This window comes from Pongo abelii, chromosome 5, assembly GCF_028885655.2.
Source record: "Pongo abelii isolate AG06213 chromosome 5, NHGRI_mPonAbe1-v2.0_pri, whole genome shotgun sequence".
Taxonomy (NCBI): domain Eukaryota; kingdom Metazoa; phylum Chordata; class Mammalia; order Primates; family Hominidae; genus Pongo; species Pongo abelii.
Window position 1 is genome coordinate 71,138,208 of NC_071990.2, and position 21,758 is coordinate 71,159,965.

Genomic DNA, 21,758 nt, shown 5'->3' on the forward strand with positions numbered 1-21,758 from the left:
CTCAGAATACTAGAGGTATGTATATTTTATTTATAAGATAGACCAGCCTAATTGTATAACTTGTAGCCTTTGTATTTTTATAATTAACATCTTTTGTATATATTATTATAGTTAAAATAATTTTGATTGCTATTGATAATTATTTACTTTTTAGAAAGTACTCAAAATTTTTATAAACTAATACCCCAAGTGCATTATAACTAGAAAAATGTAAATATATTAATTAGTCACCACATATTTTTGCCAAGCACATTTTTTATATTCCTGTATCTTGGCTCTGAGTTTGAAATGTGCATATTCAAAGTTTGGATAATTTTCACGTTTATCAAAGGACTCATTCTTAATCATATAAATAGTATTTGAGTGGAAATTGCTCTTATCATAGTTGATTGATTAGTTTTTGGTTATTTTAATACAGTTTTAAAAGCACATCTGTGTTCATGGTTTAAAATCTAACAAATTTAACTTACTTGATTTATCTGGGAAACCACCACACACTATTCACCTCCAAATTCAGATTGTGGGAGATGGGGTGCAGTTATGGGGGAGAGAGGAAATGATGATCTGAAATGGTATTATTGACTCTTACTTTAGAGAATGAATCTCATTGAAGTATATCAGTAAGAGTTATTGGTTGCAAACAACAAAAAAAATTATGATCAACCTAAACAGAAAAAGAATTTATTGGAAGAGGATCAGGTAGCTCACAGAATTGATGGAAAGGCTGGAGAGCCAGGTTTGGAAAACATAGAAGCCAAAGGAAAGTAGATGACCAAAAGCATAGCCAAGTTCTGATGACCTCAGAAAGAGCTAAACGACTGTATTCTTCTGTAGCCAGGATGACCCTGGAAACTGGATTTCAAGTACTTGTTTTATCACTTCAGATTCAAAGCATAGTAGAATGTCCAACTGACCAAGTTTAAGTCTTGTGCCAGTGCTTGGGCTGTCAGGCATCAAAGACAGCAGATGTATCTGACCTCGTTAGTTTCCACAGTAGAAAATGGGACCCTTTATTTTACCAAGGTTAACCAAACATATGAAATGGGTTTGATGACAGCACCAAATATAAAAACACATCAGGTGTAATATAGTCCATCTTTTTGTCTTCCCAACATGTGCAAGCATAATTCTCTCCATATTTACACATTTAAAATGCATCTGTCTGACGTAGTGCTACTATCCCTCATCCAGTTTAAAGTCCAGGACCTCAGTGATGTTCTCTGATTCTGTAATAATCTCATCTCAATAGTTTGCAACTCATTGACAAAATTGTGACCTAACCACCACCCCTATACATAATAACAGTATAATAGGAAAGAAGCTGGGCATGGTGGCTTATGACTGTAATCCCAGCACTTTGGGAGGCTGAGGTGAGAGGATCACTTGAGCTAGGAATTCAAGACCAGCCTGGGCAACATAGCAAGACTCCATCTCTACAAAATAATTTTAAGTGAGCCTGGTGGCATGCGCCTGTAGTCCCAGCTACTTGGAAGACTGAGGTGGGAGGATCACTTGAGTCCAGGAGTTCAAGGTTGCAGTGAGTTACTGCACTACAGCCTGGGCAACAGGGAGACCCCCCCAACTCAAATATATATATATATATGAAATAAGAGAAAATTTTATAAACATGCATAAGCCAGTGAGGAAGAAAATAAAATAGAGCAGGGCTTTGCAAGTGTCTGTGGCAAGAATTACCCGGACTACTTTAAAAATACACATTCTAGGACCTTATTACAGACCAACTCAATCAGAATTTTCAGGATAGTGTAAAAGCAGCATCATGTTTTATGTCCCAAATTTCTCTAATAACACGTCGCAAATACAGTACTCAGTCCTGTGACTGGTCGTGAATCTAGATGGTTATGACTTCTCACCACTGCCAACTATTTTCTGTTTTCTTTATGTTCCACCAGCACCTCTGCTGATCAGATTTATGTATCCAGTGGATGACAGAGGATCTGAGGTGTGGGTGGTCTTGCCTATATATGGTTGTAATAGTCTTATATGTAAATGTTACCATTCAGCATGGTATTTTTTAAAATAAAATATAAAAACATGGTATTATGAGGAGGGATTGCAGGAGACCCCCCTGACTTCTGGTTATACTCTTATCCCTACTCTCTTTTTTCCATGGTCATCAGAGCCAATCACTCCAGCTAGCACCATCACCACTTTCTCTAACCTTACCTAGAGGAATGAGGTCAAAATGGCTGGGTGGCAATTCCAGCTGGGCACAAAAATTGCTATACCAATAGAACCTGGACTCAGAGACGGCTAGCAAGAGTAGTGAAGGGTCTGAGATTTTATCCTACTTGCAAGGTTACAGGCTAGGTTGCTGCAGTTTCATGGATGCTGACAGGATACTCCTGGGCAAAAGACAAAACAGCTTTATTACAGCAAAATAGAAGCCAGAGTGTCTGCATATTTGCATCAGTTCCTGTAGCCCAATTCCCACAGTGTGATGCAGAGGGCCGGATGACGTCTGTGCACATGGGGGGTTGCATTACAGGAGAAGAATCCAGGATCAAGAATCAAGCAGTTTTTGAGCAAACAACAAACAAGCTAGTCTCCCGCAGGGAGCAGCAGTTTAATGGTAGTAATGCTGCGATTGCCTTGACCTACTTAGGTGCCTATATGACTGGCTACAGAAACTGCTTAGCATCAGGAGATGGATAAGACTTGCAGTCTGGCACACTCAGTAATAATATACAGGTATGTTCAGGGGCCGTGGGAGCTTGTCTCTTCTCTACCACAATGGAAAGCAAAATATATTTTATATCAGTAAGTCATATACAATAGTAAGTCAGACCCTTTTCTACTCTTTGATCTCTGTTATTCTGTCAACAGAAGATATATCACCAAATACCGTTGACTCTTTTGGAAAATATGACAAATCCTTTAGGGCAGTATCCCAAAGTGTATTTTCTCACCTGGTTCCAAAACAATTTTCAATAAGGCTGTCCGTCATTCCATAAAATCGGTTGCTTTTGGATGATGGAATACATAAGGCTGTGAATCCTGCAGGCATTAGTCCCCTGCTTTACATCTTTCACAAGAAAATGAGTTCTTCGATAAGAAGCAATGTTGTATAGGATATTGTATTAAATATGGAGTAGTGTGTTAAGGTATTCAGTAAGTCCACAGGTGAAGTATATAATAAGCATAAATCAGGGAAAACAATCTAAATGCAGAATAATTGTCTCTTCCTGTAAGAACAAATTGCTACCTCCTTCATAACAGTAGGATTTCATTGTAATCAGACCTGCCACCCAGACCACATAAAAGTATATCAGAGGATCAAGTTGGTCACTGCAGTTGGCAAGTAGTGGTAGTAGCCAATCAGTCATGGCAGAAGAAAGACGGTGTTAAAAGCACATGTATGTCTCCATTCTTGCCACCATGGCTACCTTGTTACTGAGTCCACACCTGCTGTGGGGGAAAGAGGCAGAGTGATGTCCACAGAATGGGTCACTGTTGCAGCCCTTGTGTAATCCCCTTTTGAGAGTGGGCTGGACCTAATAGTAGGATACAGTGGAAGTGGTGGGATGTCGCTACCGAGATGAGATTACAGAAGTTCAGGGCTTCCATTTTGAGTGGTCTTTCTTGCTCCTTAGTTCATTTGTCCTGTGGAAAGCCAGCTGCTATGTTGCAAGATAGCCTTTGGAGAAGCCCACTTAACAAATAACTGAGAAGGTTTCCAGTCCAAAGTCCACAAGGAACCAAATCATGCCAATAATCAGGTGAATGAGCTTGGAAGCAGATCTTCCCTTAGTTGTGCATTTATACGAGACTGGGACTTCAGCCAACAGCTTGGCTGCAACCTCATTTAGGACCCAGAACCACAGTCACTCTGGCTTCTAGATTACTGATCCACAAAAACTGTGAGAGAATAACTGTTTATTGTTTTAAGCCAATAAATTTTGGGATAATTTGTGAGGCAGCAATAGATAACTAATAATCTTGTTCTGATTAAGAGCCCTTCTGCAATGGAAGCCTTTTTTTTTTTTCACGTTCAATAGGACCCAAATGTTTTCATGCTTTGGAACCACTTTGAGAGGTCCTATTCCAAAGACCTAGTCCAAAACTTTTACATTCCCAGTTCCCAGCCATTTGACAAACCAGTCACTGTCTATGAAATGATGTAGATTTTTATCTCAAGCCATGTCTCTTTTTAGGCAAAGCATACAAGATAAGCTAAATTCTGGCCAGGCACAGTGGCTCACACCTGTAATCCCAGCACTTTGGGAAGCTGAGAGGGGTGGGTCCCTTGAGGCCAGGAGTTCAAAACCAGCCTGGTCAACATGGTGAAACCCCGTCTCTACTAAAAATAGAAAAATCAGCTAGGTGTGGTGACCTGTGCCTGTAAAAACATAAAATACATAAATAAGCTAAGTTATGCATGCTGGAAAGAATTTTTTTTCCCTGTTCTGTTCCTTCAGGGCCTCTGTTAAGTGGGGCTCTAAATATGAAAAGCAGTCAGTTGCCAGCTGGGCCAGTTTATTGAGCGAAGCCATCATCCGACTTTGAATTTTTTCCTCAGTCTAGTCACAAGGAATTCATTATTAAACTGTGGATATAAACTAAAGGTCAAAAGCATGACCTTAGGACTGTGAGCTCCCTACAAATGAAAACTGTTTCCGTTTTGACTCTGGCCCAGTTCTGTGTATCCCACTTTCTCTCTTTTTTCTTTTTCTGTTTTTGAGATGGAGTTTTGCTCTGTCTCCAAGGCTGGCGTGCAGTGGCACGATCTCTGCTCGCTGCAATCTCCGCCTCCCGAGTTCAAGCGATTCTTCTACCTCAGCCTCCCAAATAGCTGGGATTACAGGAATGTGCCACCACGCCCGGCTAATTTTTGTATTTTTAGTAGAGCCTGCCTTGTTGGCCAGGCTGGTCTCAAACTCCTGACCTCAGATAATCTACCCCCCTCGGCCTCCCAACGTGTTCGGATTACAGGAGTGAGCCACCGTGCCCGGCCCACTTTCACTTCGTAAAAGGATCTCCTTATCTAGGAGAACCAGATAATTCTCAGTTCATGATAAGAAGCTTCGATCGTATAACCACTTGATGTCATATGGTCAGACACTACCAAGGCGCAATACCTAGCCAGAAACTTTTCTTTAAAAGAAAAGACAAAATTCCAGAATTCTGGGGGCCTTCACTATGATTCTGTAAAGATTTCCACGAGTTGCACAAAGCATCCAGGTCTGCCACATCCACTCAACGCTATTAGAGCTGGTGGGATGTAAGGGTCAAGTGGCAGAGCTCCTTGCACTGGATCCTAGCCTGGATGGAGAGCCTTTTCTTGCTTTGCACCTCATTCAAAAATGTCGCCTTTCATATCATCTGGTTAGTCGGTCAGAATGGACGAACTGGGAGCTGACTGAACAAAGATTTAAAACACAAAATAGGGAGAAGTAGGTATAAGAAGCTTTTACATGAGTGAGAGAGTAAAAGGCGCTCAATCTTTGTAAACTATAAAAGGGATCTTCCACGGGACCTTTCGGCTCAGACTGACAAGCATGAACGGAACGGAATTATTCCCTCTTCTAAGTTCAGCCACGATTTGGCGTTTTAACACCGGGTAGCTTGGGTCTCTCTTGGCCAAAGAGCCGAGGCATGCCTCTAACTCCTTTTCTAAAGCCGGCCACGGAGGCCCCGCCCTCTGCAGGGAGGCTCCGGATCCTGCCGCCTGCTCCTCCCCCTACTGCTTTGCGCCTGCGCGGAGGCTCGGGGAGTCGGCGCCATGACCCCATCGAGGCTTCCTTGGTTGCTTAGCTCGGTCTCGGCCACGGCGTGGAGAGCGGCAAGTAAGCACCTGGCCGCGGGGCCACGGTCGCGGGAGGGGTCGTGAAGGCCCAGGCGCAGAGAGAAGCGCCTCCCGCGGAGGAAGCCGCGTGTGTCCTGGCCGTTCGGTGTTGCCAGGGGCTGCCCAGCTTCTCCCGACCAGCCGCCCACCCAGTGGCCTGGGCAGGTCCCTGCAGCGCCCCGGGTCTCGGGTGGGACTAAAGCGAGAAGATCGCTAAGGCCCTTTCAGCCCCCGGGACGTCCGCTTCCTACCGAGCACGCGGTGGCCCAACAGGACCACAGACGTTACGGGTTGTTCCCGTGGGAGCTCGCAGGGCACACCGCACTTTGATGCCCCTGAGAAAAATGGAAAAGAAGGCCCTTTGGGAATGGGAGTCATTGATTCACTTACTTATTTACATCATTATTTACAGGAATCCGCGCTCCTGGTCCAGGCTCCAGCAGAAAAGGATTTGTGGCAGTTTACAGTTTATCTTTTAAAAATGGGAAAAGTGCAGAAGTGAGCCAAAGTCAAATAAGTATAACGTAAATTAGATGAAGCCAGGAATTGTCAGTGTAGAAAAAGCATTCATGCTTTCAGTAAAACCAACATTTTTAAACCCATGGTTGTTGGAAATTTTTCTCAAGATAATACAGTTAGCAGCCCAGACTATGCAAAACTTTATTCATTTATTTATTTATTTATTTATTTATTTTGAGATGGAGTCTCTCTCTGTCCCTCAGGCTGGAGTGCAGTGGCGTGATCTCGGCTCACTGCAAGCTCTGCCTCCCAGGTTCACGCCATTCTCCTGCCTCAGCCTCCTGAGTAGCTGGGACTACAGGCGCCCGCCACCATGCCTGGCTAATTTTTTGTATTTTTAGTAGAGACGGGGTTTCACCGTGTTAGCCAGGATGGTCTCGATCTCTTGACTTCGTGATCCGCCCGCCTCGGCCTCCCAAAGTGCTGGGATTACAGGCGTGAGCCACCACGCCCGGCCCGCAAAACGTAATTTTAATGTATGACACCTGGAGAAGTTATGTAAGTTGAAAACAGTAATTATTGCCCTCAAATGGCGCCGGATTTCTATGCAATTTGTTTTCCTTTGTGCAATCATTTTCCCCAAATACAAACATTTTACTTAATTGTATAAGTTTTAAATAGTCCAGAAATGAATAATACAGAAAGTGAAAGTCCCACATTATCCGAACCTCAAGGTAATAATGTTAAAATTTTGAAGGGTTCATTCAACATCCCCCTTTAACTTGTTTTAAACAATTATGAATTATTCCATATATATATATACACACACACGTAGCACACGTGTAAGCTATGTAGCACACATGTAAGCTATGAAGCACAACCAGAATCTATGAACTCAACCTCCAATTTAAGAAATAGTCTCCATTGCCAAGGAGGTCTCTGTTTGCTGCTTCCTGATACAACTGTGTAATGATGTTTTTAATCTTTATAGAAATGGTTTCATATTGTTGATTTTTTTTCAGCTAACACTGTGTTTTGTGATTGATTCACATTGACGTCTGAGGTTGTAGTTCTTCATTCAACTGTGTGAACATATGATACATTTTCCAATGCCCTTCTCAAAGGACATTTGGGTAATTCCAGAAACACCAGGATTGGCTGCTACACATTCTTGTGTACCTTATTTGTGCATTAGTGGAAGGAGTGGAATTCCTGGAGTATGGTATAGGTCTTTTCAATGTTACAATATGATGCCAAGGTGTAACGGCATTTTCTAATTCTATAGCAATTTTCACTTTACCAGCAGTGTATTAGAGTTCCTGTTGTTCCACAAACTTGCCTAAACTTAATTTTGCCTTAGGTTTTAATTTTTGGCTGCCTATAGGGTAATGAAATGACACCTCATTGTGATTTTGCTTTCCTCTGATTAAAGAAGTAAAACATCGTTTCAAATATTAACGTTTTGTGAAATACCTCTTTCTTTTTTCTTTCTTTGTTTTTGAGACGGAGTTTCACTCTTGTTGCCCAGGCTGGAGTGCAATGGTGAGATTTCAGCTCACTGCAACATCTGCCTCCTGAGTTCAAACGATTCTCCTGCCTCAGCCTCCCGAGTAGCTGGTATTACAGGCGCCCACCACCACGCCCAGCTAATTTTTTGTATTTTTGGTAGAGACAGGGTTTTGCCATGAACTCAGGTGATCTCCCAGCCTCGGCCTACCAAAGTGTTGGGATTACAGGCATGAGCCACCGCGCCCAGCCTTTTTTCTTAACAGATTGCTTCTTATTTATATTCTTTACATGTATTTGTATGCTAAACCTTTTTTAGTTATGTAAGTGTCAAATATCTCAATTTGTGGTTTGTTTCTGTCACTACTAGGCAGAATAGAATAATGGGTCTGCATGTGCAATCATGCAGCTTCAATATAAAAGGTATCTTAATAAACAGATGTTTATAATTTTATCTGTAAAATTTTGTCTTGATCCTTTTGTTTATTGTTACTGCCTTGTGGTCTTGTCTAAGAAACCCTTCTGTACCCTAAAGTCATAGACATAATCTCTTGTATTTTCTTCTCAAGGTTTACAGTTTTGCTTTTCACATTTAAGCCTTTATTCTACCAGGAATTGATATTTGTGTATGGTGTGAGGCAGGAAACCAGTTTTCATTTTTTTTCATATCAAACACTTGTCCCAGGTTCATGTATTTATAGGACCTTTCCCCTACTGATATAATGCCAGTCATCATAAATCAAGTTTACTTATACATATATGCATACGTTTACTTCTTGGCTCTTTTCTCAGTCCCATTGACCTATTTGTCTATTCCTTTGCTGATACTACCTGTCTTGATAACTCTAGCCATAACTTTGTAATAAATCTTACTATTTTCTGACTGTTGTTTATGTACAGAAACATGATGCTTAATGATTTTGTATCTAAATTACCTTATTAATTTAAATAATTTACTTTGCAGATTTTGGGGACTTTGCTGCGTAGACATTCATATCATCTGCAAATGGTGACAGTCTAGTTTCTCCCTGTCTAATCTTTTTTTTTGAGAAAGGGTCTTGCTCTGTCACCCAGGGTGGAGTGCAGTGGCACAATCTCTGCTCACTGCAACCTCCACCTCCCGGGATCAAGTGATTCTCTTGCCTCGGCCTCCCGAGTAGCTGGGATTACTGGTGTGCACCACCATGCCCGGCTAATTTTTATTTTTATTTTTAGAGATGGGGTTTTTCCATGTTAGCCAAGTGATCTACCCGCCTCGGCCTCTCAAAGTGCTGGGATTACAGGCATGAGCCACCGTGCCCCCCCCACCCTCCCTGTCTAATCCTTGTATCTTTTTCTTTTGTTTTTCTTTCTTTGCTGAGATTTCTAGCACCATGTTGACTAGAAGTGATGACAGCAAGCATACTTATCTTGTTTATGATTATAAAGGGAATGCATTTGTATTTTATCATTAAGGTGTGATATTGCAGTCATTTAGATAAAATTGCTGCATTTTTTTTTAAGTCACCATCTCCTAATAACTTTTAAGGCGTGTTTTATAAACGAATCCTCAGGGAAGAGTTCTAGCTATCTCCCAAATAACTCTGTTCTTTTAAATAAAAAAATCACCATCTTATGTTTTTGTTAAAACTCTTTATTTTGGATTTAAATTTACTTACTGGATTTAATAATCCGTAACTGTGGGTCTTCAGAGTCCAAGCCTTTGTGAAATAAAATTTCATGGAACATGAAAAAAAATGTGGTATTAGCTACAGTTATACCCTTTTTGGGTTAAGGAAGTCCCTTTCTATGTAGAGTTTTGGGATTTTGTTTTGTTTTTGTTTATGTATTTGTATTTGATTTTTAATGATGAATAAATCTTGAAGTTTACTGAATTGATTTTTCTTCATCTTACTGAGGTGTTTATCATTTTCTGCTTTAATCTGTTGAGGTGGTAAGTTACAGATTTTTCTGATAGTGAATCACTTGCATTCCTGGAAAATATTCCAAAGGATCATGGTGATTGTATTTTTAAATATAATGTTGTATTTGTTGTGCTTATATTTTGTTTAGAAATTGGCCTGTAATTTTCTTCTGTTATACACTGAAAACCCTGCCTCCCGGGTTCAAGTTATTCTTCTGCCTCAGCCTCCCGAGTAGCTGGGATTACAGGCGCACGCCACCACACCCAGCTAATTTTTGTATTTTTGGTAGAGACAGGGTTTCACCATATTGGCCAGGCTGATCTCAAACTTCTGACCTCGTGATATGCCTGCCCTGGCCTCCCAAAGTGCTGGCATTACAGGTGTGAGCCACCAGGCCCGGGCTTCCCTGGTTTTAATATTAAGGTTATTCTAGCCACATATAATGTATTGGGGATTCTACTCTCCCTTTTCCCTTCTTTGTTAGATTTTGTTGAAGATTGGAATTTTCTGTTCCTTGAGGGTTTGTTACAACTCAACTGCAAAACTGTCTAGACCTGCTCTTCTCTTCGAGGGAAGACTTTAAATTACTTGTTTAACTTCTACAATGGTTATTATTATATTTATCAGGTTTCCTCTTAAATCAGTTTTGGTAAGTTAACTTTTTCTGGAAAGTTTTTCCATTTTGTATTGTTACAATATATAGACATCAAGTTTCTGGTATTTTTTTTTAATTTTCTGCTCTCCATATAATTATGTACTCCCCTTTTCTCATATTATCTATTTTGCTTTCTCTTGTTTTTTTATAGTAGCCTTACCAAAGGTTTTACAACACTTTCAGTCTTTCTCGGTCTTTTTTTTTTTATTTTTTTTTTGAGACAGTCTTGCTCTGTCGCCCAGGCTGGAGCGCAGTGGTGCGATCTTGGTTCACTGCAACCTCCACCTCCCAGGTTCTAGTGATTATCCTGCCTCAGCCTCGTAGCTGGAATTACAGGCATGTACCACCATGTCTGGCTAATTTTTGTGTTTTTAGTAGAGACGAGGTTTCACCATGTTGGCCAGGCTGGAACACTTTCAGTCTTTTCAGAGCACCAACCTTTGTTTATTGTTGATCTTCTTTGTTATAAGTTATTCAAAGGATATTTATTGTACAACATGGTGACTATAGTTAATGTATTGTATGCTTGAAAATTGCTGAAAGTAGATTTTAAGTTTTCTCATCAGAAATAATTGATAGATACGTGAGTTAAGGCATATATTAGCTTGATTTAGCTATTTCACAATATATACATATTTCAAAACATGCTGTACACCATAATGTATATAATATTTATCAATTAAAAAATGAAGACTATATTGAAAGTTATTTTTACATTGTAAATTATGTTATCTTTTATTCATTTTTTTCTTATTATCTTATTTTTCCATTTTCTGTGTTTTTTTTTTTTTTAAACATGCAAATGGTGTATCTCACATAAACAGCATATGGCTTGTTTCCGGTTTGTTTGTATGGGGGTTTTTGTTGTTTTGCAGACTAATAGTCTCTTTACCCTTATAATTACTGATACAGTTACATTCCTCTGTTCAGACTCGTGGGTCTGTGTGTGTGTGCACATGCATGCACAGGTATGTGTATTTTGGGTGGGATTTTGATTTTGATAAAACCTATAAAGATTTTGATTTTGATAAACGTATAAAGACTTTTGTATAGTCAGTATGTAAAAGCATTTTCTCTCTATTCTTATCTCCCACTTTACTTCTGGGAACACTTTTTTCTTTTTTCTGAGAGACAGAGTCTTGCCCTGTCACCTAGGATAGAGAGCAGTAGTGCAGTCATAGCTCCTGATCTCCAGGACACAAGCCATACTCCCGCCTCAGCCTTCTGCTGAGTAGCTAAGACTATAGGCACCACCGTCATGCAGTCATGCCCAGCTAATCTTTCATTATTTTTATTCATTTGTCTCTATGCTTTTTTCTGTATAATTTCTTTGAAACTTCATTCCAGATCATAAATTCTCTTTTCAATTGTATTTATTCTGCTATTTGGCCTTTTTTTTTTTGAGACGGAATCTCACTCTATTGCCCAGGCTGGAGTGCAGTGGCACAGTCTTGGCTCACTGCAAACTCTGCCTCCTGGGCTCAAGTGATTCTCAGCCTCCTGAGTAGCTGGGATTACAGGCACCCTCCACCACACCCAGCTAATTTTTGTATTTCAAGTAGAGATGCAGTTTCACCAGATTGGCCAGGCTGGTCTTGAACCCCTGACCTCAGGTGATCCACCCGCCTCAGCCTCCCAAATTGCTAGGATTACAGGTGTGAGCCACAATGTCCGGCCAGCTATTTGGCCTTTTTATTGAGTTTTAGGTTTGTTATTTCTGAATTTCCGTGTTTTTCTTTCTTTGTTTTGTGGCCTAATTTTTCTTTTTCTTTTCTTTTCTTTTTTTTTTTTTTTAATACAGAGTCTTGCTCTGTCTCCCTGGCTGGAGTGTAGTGGCGTGATCTCACTCACGGCAACCTCTGCTCCCCTGGTTCAAGCAATTGTCCCGCCTCAGCCTCCCAAGTAGCTGGGATTACAGGTGCCCACCACCACGCCCAGCTAATTTTTTGTATTTTTGGTAGAGATGGGGTTTCACCTTATTGGCTAGGCTGGTCTGGAACTCCTGACCTCAAGTAATCTTCCTACCTTGGCCTCCCAAAGTGCTGGAATTACAGGTGTGAGCCACTGTGCCCAGCCTAAAAAAAACTTTTGCAAAGCCGAAAGTAATTAAGCAAAAAGAGATGATGAAAAATGATTAGGCTGGCCGGGCATGGTGGCTCATGCCTGTAATCCCAGCACTTTGGGAGGCCAAGGCGGGTGGATCACCTGAGGTCAGGTGTTCGAGACCAGCCTGGCCTACATGGTGAAACCCCATCTCTACTAAAAATACAAAAATTAGGTGGGCATGGTGGCGCATGCCTGTAATCCCAGCTATTGGGAGGCTGAAGCAGGAGAATCGCTTGATCCCGGGAGGTGAAGGTTGCAGTGAGCTGAGATCACACCACTGCATTCCAGCCTGGGTGACAGAGCAAGGCTCCATCTCAAAAAAAAAAAAAAAAAAAAAAAAAAAAAGATGCTTAGGGATTTTTGGAAGATGCAGCTAGTGTGTAGTTAGGCCTAAACACGGGTGTGGGTCAGCCAGTGGCTTCAGAATCTCAGAGGGGCTTCTACTTTTCACATCTTCACTCAGAACCAAGGTTAAAGTAGACACTTTTTCTTCCTTAACTGTCTTTCTTCTAGTTCCTTGCTATTTGGAACAGCATCATAATTATCACCTGGGAGCTTGTTAAAAATGCAAGAATTACAAGTCCCACCTAGAACTACTCAGAATCTGCATTTTAACAAAATCCCCCAGGTGGTTTTTATCTATGTTTTAAATCTTTCAGCTGGGTGCGGTGGCTCACACCCGTAATCCCAGCACTTTGGGAGGCAAGAGGATCACTTGAGTTCAGGAGTTCGAGACCAGCCTGGGCAACATAGTGAGACCCCCCATCTCTACAAAAAATAAAATTAGCTGGGCATGGTGTTGCGTGGCTGTAGTCCCAGCTGCTGAGGAGGCTGAGGCAGGAAGATGGTTTGAGTCCAGGAGATTAAGGCTACTGTGAGCCATGATTCTGCCATTACACTCAAGACTGGGCAACAGAGCAAGACCCTGTTTCAAAACACAACAAAAATCTTCAGTTCACTTTCTTTTCTCAGTATGTGAGCCTCCATGAGTCCTGGCTTCTCCTGTGCTTTCTATTTTGCTTGAGTTTAAGAGACTGTCATCTCCCTGCTGTCCTGAAAGCTCTGTATCCTAAGATCTAGGCAAGAAAGACACAAGAAGGCATTGCACCATGGCTTATGCCTGTAATCCCAATACTTCGGGAGACCAAAGCAGATAGATCACTTGAGGTCAGGAGTTCGATACCAGCCTGGCCAACATGGCGAAACCCCATCTCTATTAAAAATACAAAAATTAGCTCGGCGTATTGGTGGGTGCCTGTAATCCCATCTACTCGGGAGGCTGAGGCACAAGAATCACTTGAACCCTGGAAGTGGAGGTTGCAATGAGCTGAGATCGTGCCACTGCACTCCAGCCTGGGGGACAGAGTGAGATTCTGTCTGGAAAAAAAAAAAGACCAGCCTGGTCAACATGGTGAAACCCCATCTCTACTGAAAATACAAAAACTTAGCTGGGTGTGGTGGCTAATTTTTTTTTGTCTCTGTTCAAAAAAAAAAAAGAAAAGAAAAAGACAATAAGTGTACCCGTTTCACTTTGTGTTTACCTCACTGGACTGTCTTTTCAGTTTATCATTATTTACTTTCGTAAAGGTTCTATCTCTGATTTAGAAGATGTTTGATTTTGTTTTACCTTTTTAGGTATTTTATGGCTGTAGAGTTTTGGCATTTCTGATTTATCGAATTACCAGAGACGAAAGTTTTGAGTTGTGTGTTGTTTTTGTATATGTGTGTGTGTGTGTGTGAGAGAGAGAGAGAGTCATTCTTTTGCTTTTATTATTTCTTCTTTTAGACGGTTTTCTTCTTGTCTATTATGTCCATGTAAACACAATTCTAAATAGGTTTGGATAAAGTCAAACCACCCCTTGAAGTAGAAGAGATGGGCTTTATGGTTGTTATTTCATGATGTTGTTAAAAGAGACTTTTGTTTTAAGTTTGTCAGCTATTTCCCGTGTAGTCGAGGTAGTCAAAAGTCTGCTGATAGCCAAAATGTAATCCTAACATGAATACAGTTACTATTGCTCAACACCCACTATTTAATAGGCAGAATTAACAGGAGTGGTCCTTGGGCTTAGCTCCTCATCTGACACGCCCTTGTTTCTTTTGGTCTGCCTTTGAAGCTACTTGTATGTGCTTCACTACCAACACCCCTGGCAGGCTGATGTGCACACACTTGTGTCAAAAGCTGTAAAGCCTGCAGGTACCAAGGAGCACAGTGTCCCATCTTATCTTGTACAGAAATGAGGGGCATTATCTTCCCCTGTGTTCTGTCACACTGTTACCTGACTACAAAAATAGTTCTGTTTTTGTTTCCAATGGCCTCCTTTAGAGTCCCTTGAGAAAACTGGTCTTTCAACTTTTCCTTGTAAACCTTCTTTCTATAGATAAAGTCCTTCAGAAGTCTGCAAGGTCATATTAGGGACCAGTTTCTCCAACTTACACTTTGCTCCTCCTCACTTTCCCCAACATACAGTTTTCTGTTCTTCACCAGAAACCCTTACACAAATTAACTTATACATCCCAGAGTTAGGCTCAAGTTATTGATGCACTTGCTCAATGTGTACACATACACAGACATACACATATTTATCTTAACCACTTGTATGCATATGTATTTGTGTCTATTTCTTTAAACAAGGTGGGGTTATGTAGTGATGACTAGAATATGAGAAAAATATGTGTAATGAAAAAACATGCTAATATGTAATGCTGTCAAGAGCTTACAGATAATTCCATCAAAATAACAATAAATACTGTTTGTCACTATACTAAATGCATAAATTGTCCCATTTATTCAGCAATCTCATGTGATAGGTACTGTAATTTTTCTATTTAGAGGGAAGGAAACAGAAAGGGTAATTTGACCAACATCCAACACCTAGTAAGTGGTTGGCATTTGTTTCCTATTGCTGCTATAACATATTACCACAAATTTAGTGGCTTAACATGTTTTACAGTTTTGGAGGTCAGGAGTCTGGAAGGGGTCTCACTGAGCTGGAACCAGGGAGTTAGCAGGGCTGTGTTCCTTCTGGAGGCCACATCCATTTCCTTCTCTTTTAGCTTCTAGAGGCTGCCCACATTCCTTGGCTTGCCCCCTTCCTACGTCTTCAAAGCCAGCAACATCGGGTCTGGTCTGTCTTCCAACCCTGTCTTCCCTTTTAAAGGACCCTTGTGGTTACATTGACCCACCCTATAATACTGGATAATCTCCCTATTTTAAGGTCATCTGATTAGCCACCTTAATTCTGTCTGCTACCAAAATTCTTCACCATGTAACCAAACCTATTCACAGATTCTGGGTATTGGATTCTGATTATCTTTGAGGCCATTATTCTGTTTGCCACAGAGGTGTAGCTAGAACTTGTACTCAAATTTATCTGCTTCTAAAGCAAATTCTTTAGGAAGCTGGAAACCCCTAACACTGAGATCACTTTTTTCCCGGTGGTTTTGCCCTTGCTGAATATTATCTCAATGAGGGTTTGGATAACTTTCATAGCACTGAAAGTTAAACTCTCTTTAGAAACTAGAGAGAAAATGATCTTATTTACGCATTGCAGACACCCAGTACATTTTAAAATCCCAAGTTTTATTTTAGATTCAGGGAGTACATGTGCAGGTTTGTTACCTGGGTATATGTGTGATGCTGAGATTTGGGATACGAATAATCCCGTCACCCAGGTAATGAGCATAGTACCTAAAAGTTAGTTTTTCAACCCTTGCATCCCCTTCCTCCCTCCCTGACAGTAGTACCCAGTTTCTATTGTTGCCTTCTTTATGTTCTTGAGTATCCAGTGTTTCACTCTATAGAATTAGAACATTATATGTGAGAATATGCAATATTTGGTTTTCTGTTCCTGCATTAGTTCACTTAGGATAATGGCCTCCAGCTGCATCCATGTTGCAGCAAAGGACATGATTTCATTATTTTTATGGTTGCATAGTATTCCATGGTATATATGTACCACATTTTCTTTATCCAGTCCACCACTGATGAGCACCTAGGTTGATTCTGTGTCTTTGCTATTGTGAATAGTGCTGCAGTGAACATGCAAGTGCATGTGTCTTTCTGGTGTGAAAAATGAGTAGTTTTCTTTTGGGTATATACCCAGTAACAGGATTGCTGGGTCAAATGATAGTTCTGTTTTAAGTACTTTGAGAAATCTCCAAACTGTTTTCCACAGTGGCTGAACTAAGATACATCCCCACTAGCAGTATATACGTATTCCCTCTTCTGTACAGCCTCACCAGCATCGGTTGTTTTTTAACTTTTTAATAATAGCCATTCTTACTGATGTGACATGGTCTCTCATTATGATTTTAATTTGCATTTATCTACCAATTCGTGATGTGGAGCATTTTTTAATATGTTCGTTGGCCATTTGTATGTCTTCTTTTGAGAAGTGTCTCTTCATGTCTGTTGTCCATTTTTTAGTGCGGTTGTTGTTTGCTTATTGAGTTGTTTTAAGTTCCTTATAGATTCTGGATATGAGACTTTTCTCTGATGTGTAGTTTGCAAATATTTTCTCCCATTCTGTAGGTTGTATGTTTACTCTGTTGAGAGTTTCTTTTGCTCTACAAAAGCTTTTTAGTTTAATTAAGTCTCATTTGTCAATTTGTTGTTGTTGTTGTTGCAGTTGCTTTTGAGGACTTAGTCATAAATTATTTCCCAAGACCAATGTCCAGAAGAGTGTTTCCTAGGTTTTTTTCTAGGATTCTTACAGTTTGAGGTCTTACATTTAAATCTTTAATCCATCTCGAGTTAATTTTTGTATGTGGTGACAAATAGGGGTCCAGTTTCATTGTTCTGCACATAGCTGCCAACTATCCCAGCACTGTTTATCAAGTAGGGACTTCTTTCCCCATAAAACAAAGTTTTTTTAGAGACATGGTCTCACTATGTTACCCAGACTAGAATTGAGCTCCTGAGCTCAAGGAATCCTCCCTCTTCAGCCTCCTGCGTAACTGAGACTACAGGTGCATGCCACCATGCCCAACTTGATGTATTCTTAAAGTTTTAGTTGACAGGAAAAGAGGACCTTGATTAGGATTTAAATGTAGCCACTTCTGACTTTTAGAGATTTGAATACTAAATATTGTCATTGGAAAGTTTGTACTACTAAGTTACTCTTAATATTTGAACTCCTGGTTTTTTGGCATTGCTTCAGATAGGAATTAATGTTTTAATATAAGTTTCTGCAATATAGATAACGATTAACTAATTTATTTCATAGCCCTTCTTTTCAAACTGGTGGTCTTCCAGGAAGGGAAATGGCTGGAGAGGAAGGAAGAATTTTCACTCTACGTCCTCTTGTACTTTTTGAACTTTGAGAAATGTGAATGTATAAAGTAAAAACAAATAAATAAAATTTTATAAATGTTTAAAGTGGAATAAATGAACAGCTCCTATTTTTCTATTATCTCCACTCTTCTAGGATCACCCCTTCTGTGTCATTCTCTGAGGAAAACAAGTTCTTCTCAAGGAGGAAAGTCTGAACTTGTCAAACAGTCCCTTAAGAAGCCGAAGTTACCAGAAGGTCGTTTTGATGCACCAGAGGATTCCCATTTAGAGAAAGAACCACTGGAAAGTAAGTATAATAAAGCACCTCTCAGTTTTTGAAGTATCAAGGAAAGTGTTTTAGCTATTGAGAAAATGAGTGAAAGGAAAGAAATATGTTATTGCTTAAATTCTATAGTAATAAAGCATATTTCAACAATGAGTAAAATCACCATATTGATCATCAATACATGTAGATTTCTTAATAAAAAAGATTTTCAAGACTCTGACAGGTATTTGATTGTGTTTGTTTTATTTATTATACCTCATTATTCATATAACAAAATATATAAGTTGAGACCTTCTTTGATACAAATAAATGATGTTATTTGTATCAAAGAAGGTTATGTTATTTGTATCAAAGAAGATCTTATGTGAATAATGAGGTATAATAAATATAACCACTTTATATATGTAATGTACACATATTATATATATAAAGAATTCCAATAACGCAACAAAAAGTCAAAAATAGCAAAGCACTTGAGTCTTAACTTATATCTTTTGCTATATGAATAATGAGATATGATAAAGAAATAACGAATATATATGTATATTATATGTATGTATGTGTGTGTGTGTAGAACTCCAGTAATCTACAAAAAATAAAAATAAAAAATAGCGAAGTACTTGAGTAGACATTTCTCCAGAGAAGGTATACAAATGTACAAATGGCCAACAAACACATGAAAAGATGCTCAGCATCAGCATCATTATCATTAGGGAAATGCAAATCAAAACTATGGATACTATTTCACAACCACTAGGATGACTATAATAGAAAAAAATGGAAAATAACAAGTGTTGGGAAGGATGTGAAGAAATTGAAACCCTCAAGCATTTCTGCTGGGAATGTAAAACGTTGCAGCCGCTGTGTTAAACAGTATGGTCATTCCTCAAAAAATCGAACATAAAACTACCGTTTGACCCAGCAGTTCCACTCTTAGGTATGTATCTAAAGGAATTGAAAGCAGGGACTTGAACAGATATCTCTGTAACTACGTTCATAGTATTATTAACAGTAGCCAAAAGGTGGAAACAACCCAATGTTCACGAACAAATGAATTGTTAAACAAAATGTAGCATATGCATCTGGTGGAAAACTATTCAGTCATAAAAAGCAATTAAATTTTAATATATGCTACAACATGGATGGACCTTGAAAACATTATGTTTAGTGAAATAAGCTGGACCCAGAAGGGCAAATATATGATTCCACTTATATAAGGTACCTAGAATAGGCAAATTCATAGAGACAGTATAGAGGCTATCAGGGACTCCGGGGACTAAGGAAGAAGTCATTGTTTGGTGGGTACAGAGTTCATTGTGGGGATGATGAAAATGTTTTAGGTATAGATAGTGGTGATGGTTATACAACCTTGTGAATATATTTTTGTTGTTGTTTTTGTTTTTGAGATGGAGCCTCACTCTTTCACCTAGGCTGGAGTGCAGTGGCACAATCTCGGCTCACTGCAACCTCCGTCTCCCAGGTTCATGTAATACTCCTGTCTCAGCCTCCCGAGTAGCTGGGATTACAGGCACACCACCACACTGGCTCATTGTTGTATTTTTAGTAGAGATGGGGTTTCACCATGTTGGCCAGGCTGGTCTTGAACTCCTGACCTCAAGTGACCAACCCACCTCGGCCTCCCAAAGTGCTGGGATTACAGGCATGAGCCACTGTGTCTGGCAGTGAATGTATTTAATACTACCAAATTGCACACTTACAGATGGTTAAATGAGAAATATTACTGGCAGTGAATGTATTTAATACTACCAAATTGTACACTTACAAATGGTTAAATGAGAAATATTATGTTATGTATATTTTACCACAGTAAAAAAAAAAGAAAGCAAAAACCAGCACATTTCAAAAGCTAATCATCTATTTGATAATGGTAGGCATTCAACGTAAGTTTTGTATCACTCAAGTTTATGTTGAACCTACCATCCCTTAGAAATTTCTGACAAACATCACCAAATACAGTAGGTACTCTTCAGTCCTTGTTTTATTTGAACAATCCACAACCTTTGACAGTGTTAACTGTTGCTTCTGGAAATCTCCTGCCTTGATTTCCATTATGCTTTCCTTAGTTTCATTTTCTGTGTGTGTGTGTGTGTGTGTGTGTGTGTGTTGTTTTGTTTTGTTTTGTTGAGACAGGGTCTTGCTCTGTTGCCCATGCTGAAGTGCAGTGGCATGAACACATGGCTCACTGCAGCCTTAACCTTCCCAGCTCAAACTATCCTCCTGCCTCAGTCTCCTGAGTAAGTGAGACCACAGGCACATACCACCATGCTCACCTAATTAAAAAAATTTTTTTGTAGAGATGAGGTCTTGCCATGTTACCCAGGCTGGCCTCAACTCCTGGGCTCAAGCAGTCCTTCTGCCTCGGCCTCCCAAAGTGCTGGGATTACAAGTATGAGCCACCATTCCTGGCATGCTTTCTTTAGTTTCTCACCCTATTTCTTCACCAGTTTCTTCCTGGGCTCCTTTTTGAGCTCCTCTGCCTCTGCCCAACACCTAAATGTGGGTATTTGCCTTGCCTCTGTTCTTAGCCCCCTAAGTATTCCAAGGGAGATTTCATATTTCCCTAAAATGATTTGATTGATTTGATTGATTGAAGCAGAGTCTCACTCTGTCACCCAGGCTGAAGTGCAGTGGCGCCATCACAGCTCACTGCACCCTCAACCTCCTGGGGTTCACTACTCAGCCTCTCCTGTAACTGGGGCTACAGGCATGCACCACCACACCTGGCTAATTTTTCTATTTGTTTCTTTAAGAGATAGAGTCTCAGTATGTTGCCCAGGCTGGTCTTGAACTCCTGGGCTCAAACCATCTTCCCACCTCAGCCTCCCAAAGTGCTGAGATTAACAGGCATGAGCCACAACGCCCAGCTTAAAATGATTTTAAATATCACCTATGTGTTGGTGATTCATACATTTATACCTCTAATCAGACCTCTTTCCTGAGCATCACTCCCCTGTCTCCATTTGCCTCCTGAATATCTTTCTTTGCATATTCCAGAAGTCTCAAAATTAATATTTCTAAAACTAAAGTCATCCTGTACCCATTGTTCCAACTCACCTTCAGCCCTCCCGCCTGCCTGATCTCATATCCTCCTCTTCCTTCTGGATTTCCAGTCCACCCCATCTACCAAGTCACCCAGGCCCGAAATCTGGGGATAATCTTTTACTCCTGCCTCTTCCTATCTCCTGTGACTGATCACTAACCAAGTCCTGTTGCTTCTACCCTTTTAACATCTCTCAAATTTATTCCCTCTTACTCATCCTACCAGTAAGGCCCAAATTCAAGCTGTCTCTAGCTCCACTGGTCTCCTAACAAGCCTCTCTGCTTCCTTGTTTCCTTCCTTCTAGTCTTGTCTCCCCGCCTCTAGTATGTACTTTATTCTAAGAAAACTGTGTAGGTTGTCTCCTTGAAAAGAGTAGATTTCATTATTAAGATCATAAAGGAAAATGTTAGTAGCTAGGCACTCTGCTTGGTATAAAGATGAATAAGAAAGGAAGATGAGATAATGTAAATAACGATGAACAGGACATCATGTGGTAACTAGCATGAGAGATACACAAAAAGATCGAGAAAAGTCAACAAAAGAGATAACATTTGAGCTGGGGTCTAAGGAAAAATAATTTTTTGTTTTTTTGAGTTGGAGTCTCGCTCTGTCACGCAGGCTGGAGGACAGTGGTGCGATTTCAGCTCACCGCAACCTCCGCCTCCCGGGTTCAAGCGATTCTCCTGCCTCAGCCTCCTGAGTA

At 40.2% G+C, this 21,758-nt stretch overlaps 1 protein-coding gene across 1 annotated transcript in view; it reads left to right on the forward strand.

Annotated features, from left to right (window-relative positions):
* Positions 1 to 5,710: 5,710 nt before the first annotated feature.
* Positions 5,711 to 21,758, forward strand: part of SDHAF4 (succinate dehydrogenase complex assembly factor 4) — a 28,707-nt gene continuing 12,659 nt past the window's right edge. The window contains exons 1-2 of the mRNA XM_024248723.3: positions 5,711 to 5,807; positions 17,863 to 18,015. Coding sequence (XP_024104491.1) covers positions 5,744 to 5,807; positions 17,863 to 18,015 — 217 coding nt within the window. The 5' untranslated portion in view covers positions 5,711 to 5,743. The remainder of the gene's footprint in view (positions 5,808 to 17,862; positions 18,016 to 21,758) is intronic.